The sequence below is a fragment of the Gigantopelta aegis genome, chromosome 4 (assembly GCF_016097555.1).
Source record: "Gigantopelta aegis isolate Gae_Host chromosome 4, Gae_host_genome, whole genome shotgun sequence".
NCBI classification, from domain to species: Eukaryota; Metazoa; Mollusca; class Gastropoda; order Neomphalida; family Peltospiridae; genus Gigantopelta; species Gigantopelta aegis.
The window spans coordinates 37,326,662-37,341,303 of NC_054702.1; the positions used below are offsets into that span (position 1 = coordinate 37,326,662).

At 33.6% G+C, this 14,642-nt stretch overlaps 1 protein-coding gene across 1 annotated transcript in view; it reads right to left on the bottom strand.

Annotated features, from left to right (window-relative positions):
* Positions 1–482: 482 nt before the first annotated feature.
* LOC121370496 (translocation protein SEC63 homolog) overlaps positions 483–14,642 on the bottom strand; it is a 33,537-nt gene continuing 19,377 nt past the window's right edge. The window contains exons 13-19 of the mRNA XM_041495769.1: positions 13,598–13,745; positions 11,225–11,421; positions 7,791–7,952; positions 6,653–6,964; positions 5,303–5,401; positions 4,439–4,546; positions 483–3,237 (exon numbers count right to left, since the gene is read on the bottom strand). Of these exons, the coding sequence (XP_041351703.1) occupies positions 3,100–3,237; positions 4,439–4,546; positions 5,303–5,401; positions 6,653–6,964; positions 7,791–7,952; positions 11,225–11,421; positions 13,598–13,745 (1,164 nt within the window). The 3' untranslated portion in view covers positions 483–3,099. The remainder of the gene's footprint in view (positions 3,238–4,438; positions 4,547–5,302; positions 5,402–6,652; positions 6,965–7,790; positions 7,953–11,224; positions 11,422–13,597; positions 13,746–14,642) is intronic.

Genomic DNA, 14,642 nt, shown 5'->3' on the forward strand with positions numbered 1-14,642 from the left:
CTTGTCCCTGTCAACTTTCAACGCACTTGCATGTAGTATAATCAACACTCACTGGCAACATAGTGTTCACATGTTTACCAAAATTATCCAAATAAAAATTAGTTCATCGGTGATATGCTTTATCATAGATATTGCACAGAAATCAACCTCACTTTGAGACCATTCGAAAATTACACAATGCCTCCTCCTCCCCCCCCCCCCCTCGACATTTTATACACATTTGTGATATTTGATCACATGCCCTCTTCCAAAATGATACAACACTTCATAATCTTCCAGCCATCTCCAGCCAGTCCTCAAACATGTTTTTAAAGTTAAAGTTTGTTTAACAACACCACTACAGCACATTGATTTAGTGATCATCTGCTTTTGGGTGTCAAAACATTCGGTAATTACAATGAAAGCTGCTACATTTTTCTATTAGTAACAAGGGATCTTTTATATGCACCATCCCACAGACAGGATAGCACATACCACAGCATTTGATATATCAGTCGTGGTGCACTGGCTGGAACGTAAAATAGCCTAATGGGCCCAGCGACAGGGATCGATCCCAAACCGACCGCTCATCAAGCGAGTTCTTTACCACTGGGCTACGTCCAGCCCCATGTTTTTAAGTGAAGAATGATGAGGTGCACAGTACACATTCATTGGATACTAGACTACTTAAATTCTTCTTAACAACAAATATTGAGTAGGGATGGAAATGGCACTGGACAAAAAGATAGGGGATCGTTCACAGGGTCTTGAAAATTAAAAGGTTACTAGGAATTTTTTATCAACAGAATTCTAACACTTAAAAATCCCATAAAAATTCAAGGACATATCCAGAAGTTTTCCAGGACATTTAACAAACATTCCAGGACATGAAACGTTCAATCAATGAATGTTTTTATAACAAATTGTTGTCTGAATTTAGACAGGTTATGGGGGCAACAATAGTAAAGATGCGAAAAAAAATAAACAACCAAATGTTTGACCTGTATTTCCAGGACAATACAATTTAATGTTTTTTTCCAGGACATTCCAGGCCTGGATTTTCAAATTACAAAATTTAAGGACATTCCAGGATTTCCAGGACGTGTAAGAACCCTGATCAAAGAATAAAGATTAAAAAATATCTAGTAGGGCTAAAATCAGGAAATAAAACAAAAATCCAAAAGTTTTTAAATCTCTGAAAAATATGATTATGAAGAAAAATACACACCACAGTAATAGATATTGCTAACCATGCATGCATTGTATACTTTTTGAGTGGACAGGATTGGTTTAAAGAAAGATAAACATTCAAATATATTGCCACCAAATAAATTTCCAATACAGAAACAATTTTTGATTCACCTAATGTATGACATAACTAGACTGAGAGCAGCTATATACATCAAATGATTAAATCAGCAATACATTGTGAAATATACATCTACAACTGATGAATATGTTTTTGATACTAAAAACCATAAGCTCTTCAAACTATGTCACAGTGGATGGTAAATTTTGTTTAGTTTTTTTCACTGTTGAAGAAGATCATTAGATGAATCACCCATAGGCAAATGGTATGGTACTCTATTTGGGGGAGGGGGTAGGGTCAGAAAAAAAATTGAATGATTTTTTTTTTTATTGTCAAATAACAGCATGAATTTGTTTTTTTGATGAAACAGAATCATTTGATTTCCACTTTAATTGTTAAACTAAATTGCAGTTATACATCACAATCGTACATATCTTGACAAAAATATGATATTTTGTTAGTTATGTTATTTACATTCTGAACCACCGTAATTGATCAGCACGTATCTGACACATTTACACATAATGAAACTTAAATTTCATCTGAAATAAAGTCACTTCATGAATTCTTAAATCAGATATCACTCACATTTTCATACATGTATGGTTAAGTAAATTTCAACCAAAACATTTAACTAATGCCCATGATCTATATAGATGCCCACCAAAATGTAAAATTAATACCTCCAAATTTTTTTAAAAACTTAATATAATAATATATAGATCTTTTTTTTTCTTTTTGATGGTCGAATCCCAAAATAAGATGGTTACTGGTTGAACTTTTAATTAATATAATTCATAATGCACCACAAAAAAGAAAGAAAAAAAGTTCCATTAACAACATAAAAGTGAGTGCCCATTACCATGGTGTGACTAGTAATTAATTACTGTTGTAATTTATAACAGTTTACAACTGCACAACCCAAGTAATAATTTGTAGCATATTTGTTTGCATCAAATTACGAATTATTCTTCACAAGTTGTGAGGGAGCCTATATACTACAACATACTCTATTTATTATTGTTAATTTATGTATATTACATAAGCTTAGCATGTGCTGTGTATGAAACCTATGTTATGAACGTGGATTATTTTATTTTCCACGCAAGAGCGAGTAAAATAATGAAATATGGTGCCTAGCTAATCATTGCAAAAACTAACAATGTCCATCTGGTTTATGACTAGATGTTTGGACTAATAATGCCTCACAAAAATCAGTGGTTTTTTATGTATTTTTTGTAAATAAAATCTTGTTCTTAAGAGTTTCCTGTGCAAGTAATACCTGAATAAATCCAAAAATGCTCTGTAATTCAAATAACTAAATGACTGTATATTATGATCAGCTTTAAAAGTCTCCATTTACAAAGTTTGAAAAGGTTCCACTGACCAACTCAGTAATTCTTTTAAACATTAAAAAATCAACAACACTGCAATAATTAAACATTATTCTTGACCCCATTGTTACTATGTTCCCAAAAACCTGTTATTTACAACACATTCTTATCTCGAACTTCATACAAACTTCAGCATTTCATTTTCTCCATACAATTGTGAGGGAACCATTGATCATTTTCTCTTTTCGTCAACATTGACCTTTACTTCTCACAAAAAAGTGCATTTCCCCATTACTCCCATAATTAGGTTAATGTATAGTGGGAAAAAAATTTAAAACATTTTCCAACAATCTTTGTCCAACCTGGAAAGTAATATTACTAAGTTGTTATGTCAAGCTGAAGATTATTGCATGATGACCCCTATCAGAATGAATTCAGAATAGAGTGGGTGTATAGAGAGTGTGTGTGTGCGTGTGTTTAATCAGAATCGTCATCTTCTGATGAGTAGTCACTGTCTTCCTCCGTCTCGTCCCCATCTTCATTCTGCTGCTCTTCGTCATCAGAGATATCCCACTGCGGGTGATCCTCCAATGGTTTGGCCTCCTTCACGTCAAGCTGAAAAGAAAGAAATTATCATCAAATAGTTAGATAACGAACACTATTACATGAGTGGCCATTAGTTACCATTTATCTTACAAATTGTTTTAAGAAAGAAAAAAATGTTTTATTTAACGACACACTCAACACATTTTAGTTACGGTTATATGGCATCAGACATATGGATAAGGACCACACAGATATTGAGAGAGGAAACCCGCTGTTACCACTTCATGGACTACTCAAGGGATCGTTTATATGCACCATCCCACAGACGGGGTAGTACATACCATGGCCTGTGATATACCAGTCGTGGTGCACTGGTTGGAATGCGAAATAGCTCAATGGGCCCACCAGTAGGGATCGATCCTAGACTGACCGTGCATCGAGCGAGCGCTTTACCACGGAGCAACGTCCTGCCTCTTAAATTGATTTAAAACTACACACATACAAGTAAAAGTGAATTCAATATGTTTTAATCTTACAAATTGTTTTAAAACCACATATTTAACAAGTAAAAGTGAGTCTCATTGTTTTTAAATGAGTTGTAAGATCACTTATATCTAACAAACACAAATATAATGTGGTTTTTTTTCTTTTTCTTTTATATGCACTTTCCCACAGACAGGAAAGCACATACCACGGCCTTTGACCAGTTGTGGTGCACTGGTTGGAACAAGAAAAAAACCAACATCATAAAGCAATGAGTTTCAGTAGCATTAATTAAGTCTCCCACGTGTGTACTATTACCATGTAATAATAAAAACCAGCGTTCTCTCCAGCAAGTGTGTAACAAATGACTTAGTAACCCACTGACAATGAATCTCTCTCTTTTACTTATTTCCGTACTTATATTCAATTAAGAATCAAGTACGCTGTCCTGGACACACACCTCAGCTATCTGGGCTGTCTGTCCAGGACAGTGGGTTAGTTGTTAGTTGGTTACACCTATCCACTGAGCCTTTACAAACTTGCTCTGGGTTGGAGCCGGTACTGGGCTGCGAACCCTGTTCCTACCAGCCTGTAGTCTGATGGCTTAACCACTGCACCACCGAGGTTAGCAATGAATCAATAGGTGACGACTGTAGGACATGCAAGTACTACAGATGATTAAATAAATTAATTATACGAATGGCTAGACTTTCATTTATCCGATTTCTGCACAACTGTAGGTTATGTTAAGAAATCCAATCTTTTTGAAATTATCTCGAGACCTTACCTTTATTGTCGCAATCCTATCAAAATCCAGGAAGTAAGAGTCAGATCGGAGAATAACCGAATACTGATAAATGCTAGGTTTTGGCGGAGCTGAAAACTTCAGCTGAACCTAAAAATAAAAACAAAATTTTGGTGTTTAATGGACTGAAAAGACAAATATTAAAAACACTGTTCAACGATTATGCTTGGCTCATGAATGGATAAATGCATAAAATTCACCTACTGGGAATAATAAGAGTATGTATTGACAGAAAACCGCAAGAAAATATTTTTCAGACATAACACAATTTATTTTAAAATATAACTATAAACTGGTTCGTAAACAGTTGAGATTTTTCAATTAACAATATTTTGTTTGTGGAAATAAATTATATATGAGGATGACAATCCATAAACTGTACACTTATCATTGATTTTAAAATGTTAAATTTGTATTAACATCTGTATTGTATTGTCTTACTGACATGTAAAGGGAAGGAAGAAAGGAAATATTTTAACGATGCACTCAACACATTTTATTTACAGTTAAATGGCGTCGGACATATGGTCAAGGACCACACAGATAATGAGAGAGGAAACCTGCTGTCGCCACTTCATAGGCTACTCTTTTTGATTAGCAGCAAGGGATCTTTTATATGCATCATCCTACAGACAGGATAGTACATACTACGGCCTTTGATGTACTAGTTGTGGTGCACTAGATGGAGCGTGAAATAGCCTAATGGGCAAACTGACAGGGATCGATCCCAAACCGACCGCACATCAAGCGAGCGCTTTACCATTGGGCTACATCTTGCCCCAAACATGTAAAGGAGTCAGATGTACTATGTTGAGCAAACAGAGTGCACTGTTTAGTAATACATACCTCCTCTTCCTTCTTTAAACTGCAGATCTGAACTGGAGCAGTGATAAGCTGGTGTCGTTTGCGGTCGGCAACATACAACCACCACCATTCTTGCTTCTCCTGCCAATGTTTAATGAGAATGAGTATAGTAGGTTACATGAAAAATTATTAAGAAAGCTAGTTTACTTTGTTTAACGACACCGCTAAACACACTGATTTATTAATCATCGACATATATTGCCTTAGAGAAAACTCACATTTTTCCATTAGCAGTGATGATTGTTTATAAGCACTTTCCACAGAAAGGACAGTACATACCATGGCCTTTGATGGGGGAAAAAACCCAACTGAAGAAGGGGTCCACCAAGGGGATTCGATCCTACAACTAAGCACCCCAGGCAAGCGATCTACTGTCATTAAGAAGATGCAGCATAAACAAGATTATAATGCAAATGTTTAATGGGGCTAGTTATAACAAAACACAGAGTCAATATTTAAGAAGGCTAAATATAAAATATAGGTCACAGCACAAATGTTTACAAAGGCGAAGTTAAAACATTCATCATAACATAAACAAATTATAAAATAGATCATGTTGCCAATGTTTAAAGAGGCTAATATGTAATATAATATAATATAATATAATATAATATAATATAATATAAGTTACAGGGGCACAAAAAAGTCCTGAATGATTACTGAAGCATAAAAATAATATTGGGGGTTAAATATTATTATTTGTTAAACTAGCACCAATTTTTATCTTCTCAATTCATGTAAAACAAGTAAAAAAGTATCAACATTTATTTATCCAGCAAACACTGTATACATTGGCAAGATATGATGACTAGATAAATTTCTCTGTTTTCAGTCACAGACCAAAAATATAGGTCACGTGACATAAGCCCAACTCAACTCGAGTATTTCAGAGTAGATTTTCAATAAACATACTCTTTAAATCATTTGTTGAGTATAGTAAATACAAATAACTTTTAGTTTTGTGATAACAATAAAAAAAACCTTGTATATTTATTTATGAATTAGAGTTTAATGTGTCAGAATGTAGCTATATTCTTACAAATAATGACGTCATGTATCTTGTATGACGTCATACGGCAAAAGCCTTGCTAAGTTGACAATATTCGATTTGCGTACACAAAACTGGAATAAATAATGATTTTCCGAATATTCCTGTAGGATTGCAGGATAAAAGAAATAACTGGTTACTGTCTTAAGATATAGGTTTTATCCTGCTCAGGTCGAATGGCAGAGCCTCGCTGCATTCACCATTTTAACCTTCACAGGATAAAGCCGACATCTTAAGACAGTAACCAGTTATTCCCTATTTATCACCATGTATTATTTACTTACCAATGGAAAGTAAGGACAGTGAACCACGTGACTTTCTTTAACTTTTGTTTCTAAAGAATTCTCTTTCCTCGATTCCTCCTGGAACTTGGACCAGTCCTCTTCCTCTTTCTCTCCCTCACCCTCAGATGACTTGTGTGTTCTCTTAACCTGTTTTTTGGTCTCCTTTTCTTCCTTTTCATCTGTCTCAGAGTTATCTCCCTTTTCCCTTTCTTCATCTTCGGTATCGGCATCTTCTTTTACCTCTCTATCTCTCTCTTCTTCATCCTCATTGTCATGTTCACCTTCCGATTTGGATGTTCTTAATTCTGATTTCTAAAAAAAAAATATATATTTCTTTAATTACTTAATTTTTTCCAGCTTACATATCTTGGGTTTTATTTCTACACAAATACTACATGCAACAATAAACAGCTACTAATTCAAAAGATATCACAATGAAATGTGCTGCTTAGTGACGCTAATTTTTTGGTTTAATACATCATAAAACATGAAATCACTTAATAAACTGATCAGTGGTGAACAGTAAATAAATACAACAGAAATAACAAATGTTTAAGACTTTGTACCGACGTCTGATAATAGAATTCAGAATAAAGCTTGCCCTCTCCCTAAGCATATTTCTTATCAAAGGTGATTTAGTGAAAAATAAACAAAGAACACTAACGTCCTATAACAAAAATTAATAATATAGTTTGCATTTGCCATAACCAAATTTCTTATCAAAGATGAATTCAAAGACTGACCCTGAGTGTAAAAACAATTGTGGCTTCCATAAAAGATTCTCATGCGGGTTTGAAAAAAAGTTAGTTTTGTTTAACACCACCACTGGAGCACATTGATTTATTAATCATTGGCTATTGGATGTCAAACATTTGCTAATTCTGACACACAGGCTGAGAGTGGAAACCCAGTACATTTTTCCATTAGTAGCAAGGGATCTTTTGTATGCACCATCCTACAGCCAGGATAGTACATACCATGGCCTTTGATACACCAGTCATGGTACACTGGCTGGAATGAGAAATAGCCCAATGGGTCCACCGACGGGGATCGATCCTAGACCAACCGCGCACCAAGCAGGTGCTTTACCACTGGGCTACGTCCTCCCTCTCATCCAGGCTTGAAGACTACTACTCACCGTTTTAGCTGCAGCATTGTGTGCATCTGCCTTAGCTTCTGCGACTGCTTTCCACTGATAAGCTTGTTTTGGCTTCTTCTTCTGCTTACCTCCCTTTTTACCCTTCTTCTTGACTGGCTTTTCCCAAGCTTTTGGCTTATTATGTGGCGATGCATTAGCAACCTGCCAAAAACAAGAAAATAAACCAAACCAAAATATTAAGCAAGCTTAACTATTTTGAACATCTATTTAATGTGGCAGTGTTTCCCCTAGGGGCCGGATGGACCCTGCACCGACCCCGTGAATTTCTTTACTGGGACCGTAAAAATTGTAACCATTAAAAAAAGGGACTCACCTCCGTGATTAATTCGTTTACAGAATTTTTTGTAATGTAAAAACTACTTGTTATTAATATAGTCACCAAATAAGTACATTGTTTGAGCCCGTTGGCCAGTTAGGAAGAAAGAAAATTCAACCACCATGATGATGATTGTATTCAGGTGATTGCAGTGCAATTGGTATCATTGGAAATAGCTAGAAAAGAATTGTGATGATAGGATAGATATTGAGGGTGCTATGGTATTTTGAAGTCGCCTAATTTAGGGTGGTTTTCGTCAATGGATTTACATTTTAAACAAAAGAAACACTGTGACCATTTTCTTTAAAAATGTGCTTCAAAATACCATACAACCCTTCATCTGTAGCATTGGTAAGAAAGACTCCCACCACTAAAAGATGGGTTATTGCCTCTTAAAATTATCTTATCACAATATCAGTCATTTTAATTCACTAATAATTAATTAATTACCTACCTAATTACCCGGTAATTAGCGGTAGTCCCATTCTGAAAAATGCCCATAACATTTGGAATATTTCAACAAAACCTGCACCAGCAGACAGCTATCAAAAAGTTTTATCAGATGGGTCTATTCTCACTTGAATAATCACATTCAAAACATATTAAAACGAACATCAAAACTGATGAAAATAAACCATATGTAGAAAATAAACACTGAGCACATGGCTAATTTCAATGTAAACAACAGTCTGGACCAATCAGGTGGCAGCATTTGGGTCACGTGACCTAATTTCCAGTCACGTGCACACTTTTAGAACATAACATGCCAGACAAAATCATTAACCATCGGCATTATTAAATCCCAAATTTCAATGAAATGCATATCAAAGTCATCTTTGCTTGTTAATAAACTATTCTGATTACAATTTGAAGAATTCCAATCAGATTAACCATCATTATTTTGAGGTTGATTATCGAAGGTTTGTTGACAAAACAGCCCATCAACGGCTTGGAAACCCGATCCTGCTGCTGGTATAAATCAGTGGCTGTATGTAGGATTGTCTTGAAAATCCACATAAAGGTAGAAAAGGACACATACTACAGGTCTATATAAGTTTGAAAAGAGTCTTTACTCGCTTTTCGGTAAATCAGAGGCGTTTTTTATTGGTTATGTATACCGAAATTTTAACAGATGATTTGTGAAACTTCTAGGAATCTTATGGAAATAAATCGAAGACGAAAAAACTGCTGAAAATGTAAACTACGTCATCAGTATAAGTGTAGCTTTTCAACCTTGCGCCCACGACCCAAAAAATGCACTTGAAAGTACAGCATTTCCACTGCCCGCTGCACTGCAATCAACCCAGAAACCAAGCATTTGACCTAAGCATATGCGATGCCTGGGGCCAATTCTCACATACCTACATATGAATAAATATCTACAAGTCAATTATTTTGATTTCTTTTCACTTGTAATGGTTCTCTAACGAATATATGGACACCAGTAATCCCTGTCCCATACCTGAAATGAATATACTTACTGATGTAATTTTATTAAAGTCCAAGTTAAATGGTAAACAAAAAACATTTCCAGAGATTTGATGCCATATACGCCATTTTCCTCTAACTGGCACCCAAACAGTTGTTACTGTAACACAGTGCAGGCGTAATTATGAAAATTGTGACCAGTCTTTTTAAGGTTGCACGTCACAATTTGTGTTTTTGAACTTCAAAATGTTATTTTATTTTTTATTTTTTAAAACATTACACAATTAAATTTGCAAGACTCGCATGATATTCTTTTTTAAGTGCATTATATAATAAAATAACTCAAATTTAACAACAATGCACCTACATAAAATAAATTATTCCAATTTTATTTTTCATTTTATCATTAATTTGTGGGTTTGTGTATTATATCATATGCCTTTTAAAGTATGATATAAATGTTTGCAAACCGTTATTTTCTTTTTGGTGTGGAGGGGAGTGATTTACCATTACACATGTAAATAAATATTAGATATCAATTTATAAGTAACAAAGCATGCATTTATTAATGTCTAATTTCATTAATTTGTTTAATGCAATAGCCAATGTATTTTTGTGGTGGAGTCTGACCCTATCGTTGATCATTCATTTATAGTTTAATAGTTTTAAATGTTGTTCTAAATAACTTTGTTTTAAATTGATTAATATTAGTTGGATTGCAGTTCAAGAAAATAAATGACAATTAATAATTCTGTAGTATGTATTATGTGCTTGCTTAGAAAAATAATTCTATACTTCCTTACGAAATTATAGTTGATCAAAGTTTTGACATTATACAAATAATAATGCACATTATTATTGAAATATATCTTAAAATATATCTTTCTATAGGTGTACATGACACCCAAATGCATCTGAAAGCAACGGAATTTTCAAAAATATGTTTTATGGGGGAGCATGCTCCTGAACCCCTCCTACAATTTTCGCCCCAATTGGGGACTCGGTCTACATTTAACTATTTTGCCAACCCTCTGAACAAAAATCCTGTGGGAAACACTGTGTTGCAATCTTGCCAACTCATCTTATACAGTCATTTCTTTATGCAAAATACAAACACAACTGCCATGTTGGAGGGGTAGGAGGGGTATCTGAGGTCAAACTCCTCTGCTCAAGTAAATTTTATGTTTTTAAATATATTTTGTGAGGGAGCATGACTCGACCCTATTCTCACTAGAAACTTTGCTCACCATAATCTAGACCTCCGCTTGCATACATTCCAGCACCCATGCCCAATTGCTGTTTTAATAAAAGGGTGAATTCTCTATCAAGGTATATGATCAACTGCCTTGAAATAACAAGCGTATTCTGAACTTTAAAAAAACATATACACAGTTACAGTGAACAGTTTATATTTTGAGATCATATATTTTCATATAACCTTGATTAGGAACTACATTCAAAGGTTAATGGAAAAACACTATAGATGACCTATTCCAAACAGTTAAATGATTTTTAAAATATACTCAATATGCAGTACAGTGAACTTTCTAAACCAAATACAGGCGAACATTGTTACTGGAATTAAGGCACATTTAACCCTGTCTATGTTTCTGCATGGGTGTCCCAAACCCCACTCTAAAACTATGGACCTGCCCTGTCAGTTTCTCACCTGTTTGGCCTCGTTTTCATCCTCTTCATTTTTCTCCTCATTCTCCTCATCCTCTTTGGCTGGTTCTATTTCTTTATGATCGGCAGTTTCGGTCGTCTGTTCGCTGGGATCAGAACCCAACATGTTGGTTCTCGTTAGTTTCACAGTCACTGTAACAATGGACCCAGCAGTTATGGTGTTGTCGTCGTCATCCAATACTGCAACATTAAGAGAGAAATCAATAAATATTTTATAAATATATAATCAAACTAATACTTATTATTTTATTGTCATCATCTAAAACTGAACATTAAAAACACCTACATATTTTATAAATAAATGACGACTCTGCAGTTATTGTGTTGTCTTCTTTAGCCAACTCTACAACATGAATTGAAAAACCAACAAATATTCTATACATGATGGACTTATAGCCCGTCCTATCCCCATACAAAAATGTTTTTTTTAATAAATAATTTCAGTTTTGTCTGACATAAGAAGAAAAGCAAAAGTGTTTTGGAAATATCAAAAGAATACTATTTTTGTGTCTAATTTAAAAAACATTCAGCTCAGAAATAAAGAATTTGTAGTAAATTCCATAGCATGAAAAAAGGCATTCCCTGTGGGATGTACTATAGTAGTGATGGTATTAACTGTAACAGTAAACCTAAAATCTGTAATATCACAATGTTATGACTTTACTATAAACGTATAGTGGTTGTGTTGTTTGTGTCAAAGGTGGGCTGTCTATATGAAACTAACTAATAGAAGTCTCAATACATATATGTACAAGAATCAGCGGTTGGAATATGGAATAGGATACCAATGTGCAGACCACTGAAGAAGATGCATTCAAAAAACGAGAAACAAAAAAAATTAATTCCAAGATAGCAAAGGCATAAAAACATTTCACTTAAAAAAATGCAAAAATAGGTTTAAGGATGAAGAGTTAATAGTGTCAGAATATATATGGTATAACGATGATGTAAAGATAAACAGAAAATCTGTTTTTTATAAAGATTGGTATGATGTAGGTATTAAATTTATTGATGATTTAATAAGTGACAATGGTAAATTTATTAACTATGACCAGTTTATAATGAAATATAATTTAAATACAAATGTTTTAATTTATCAAGGTATAATCAATGCTATAAAGCAGTATTTTAATAAATGTAATATTAAACAAATTTTAAAAAAGTTACAAACCCCCTTTTTACCATACAATGTCAGAAATCTTAAGATTAATGTTAAGGGAAGTAAGCATTTTTATAATATTTTAGTAAATTATAATCTAAAATGGGATTTTTTTATTAAATTGTAACTATGTAGATGCCGATTGGAGAGCCATTAATGTAATGTCTTTTTATTGTACAGAAAGCACTGAACTAAGGTGGTTTCAGTACAAAATCATTCACTGTATACTTTCTGTTAATACCTACTACACAAGATAGGCTATATTGCTTCCCTTCTTTGTAGCTTTTGCAATTTAGACCCAGGGACAATATTATTCATATGTTTTGGGAATGTACTCTAATCAACTCTATTTGGACAGAAATTAAAAACTGGATTCAAATAAAAACGGGTACAATTATTAATTTTAATAAATAAAATATAATTTTTGGCTTTAAAACTAGAAACAATGATCATGTTAATGCAGTTGTTCTTGCTATTAAACACTTAACATTTAAAAGTCATTTGAATGCTTATTTGCCTGATTTAAACTGGATCCAAAAGGAGTTGTCAGATTACTATTATATTACTAAGGCAATTGCCTTTTCCACTTGTAAATTTGACTCATTTATAAAAGTTTGGTCAATTTGTCATAATCTGTTTCATCAACAGTCTTAAGATGAACTTGTAGGTAATGGGGCTGGCTCTGGCAACCACCAAACTAGCTCACTGGGAATTTAAAAACCTAAATGACAAATATTATTTAAATTGGCAAAATAATTTCATGATACACAGGTAATTGATTTTTTGTGTAAAAATAATTGGGTCTACAAATAATTTGGAGAAATGATTTGCTTGCCCAGAGCTAGCTCCATTCCATTCCTGCATACTTTAATATCTTGCAAAGGAAAATTAATAATTTATTAATATAAAAAAAGTTTGAAGGCCTACTTAGTTTTTTATTTTGCCTATGTGAGTTATATTTATATAGAACGGACAAGAATAGTAATACATTGTTGCTACTAAGGTTAATATTGGTGATAATTATATGTATGCATATATTTAGAATATGTATCTTTAATACTGCTGTCTTATCAATTTTTCTGTTATTCCAAATGTGGATATCATGTACTGAAAAAATAAATAAATAATAAAATAAAAAAATACTAATAAAAACCACCACTGTCACCACCAAAAATCCATACCTAAAAATATCCTTACCTTCAGACCTGATGTTCATTTCAACATGTGGCATTATAGAACAAACATTCATGATATCGGTGTATTCCTGATCCGAGAGGGAACGCAGCATGGCACGTCTGTCAGAATCCTCCATCGCCACGAAATCTCGCAGACCACGAATATTTCTCTGAAACAAAGTGAACAAGACTGATCTGTATATACACTGTGGCCATTAGTTTTTTTAGCATTTAGTTCACCATCAATGAATGACTTTGTAGGAAACATTGCCTACACTATATTTCAGCAGGTTTTTGTTTTTATCTTGCATTCTTGGAACCGGCGTGACATCACACGGCCTAGTTACCGATCATCTGGGTCTTTGGGGGTGAAGCAAAGCCTTAGTGATTACTGTTTAACATAGAATAAAGTTATCATATTAACTTTTTGCATGCCTTGCATATTGTCATTTATTTTCTGTAGCCAACACATAGTTGCAGCATGTCTTATGAGTATTATAGCAGCTTGGGTTGTCATATAAGAGAAACGAACAACGGGAATATGAATTAGTAGAGTCTATATTTTTTACCACATGTTTCCATATAGCTTATATTGTCGAGGGGACCTGACGAGAGGCAGGTTGGGCAGAACAATTTTTGTTGATGCAATTTTCAGGTAATATTAATTATAAATTTTAACAACTTTGAAATGATAAGATAATTATTAATATTATAATAATTATGATGTGGGCTACAAAATATATAATTTGTATGTATAATAATAAAATTTATATGCATGATTCAAGATAATTATTTTTATGATTTAACATAATTATTTTATTTCCAAATAGAATGTAATAATTAAACAAATGCAAAGTTGTTACTTTACAACTTTAAATTACAGTATTATTATTGTCATTCTTATTATATAGATGTATTGGCAAGAGTGAAAATGTTCTACTGAATACATTCTTTTATTCTTAAAAACCCCCACCGTTTCTTGAAATAATGAAATGATTTTGTTTTCACAGATTGTGAAATTATCTCATGATGTTGGCCTTCCTTACCGGTTGAATGCAGGCGAAAAG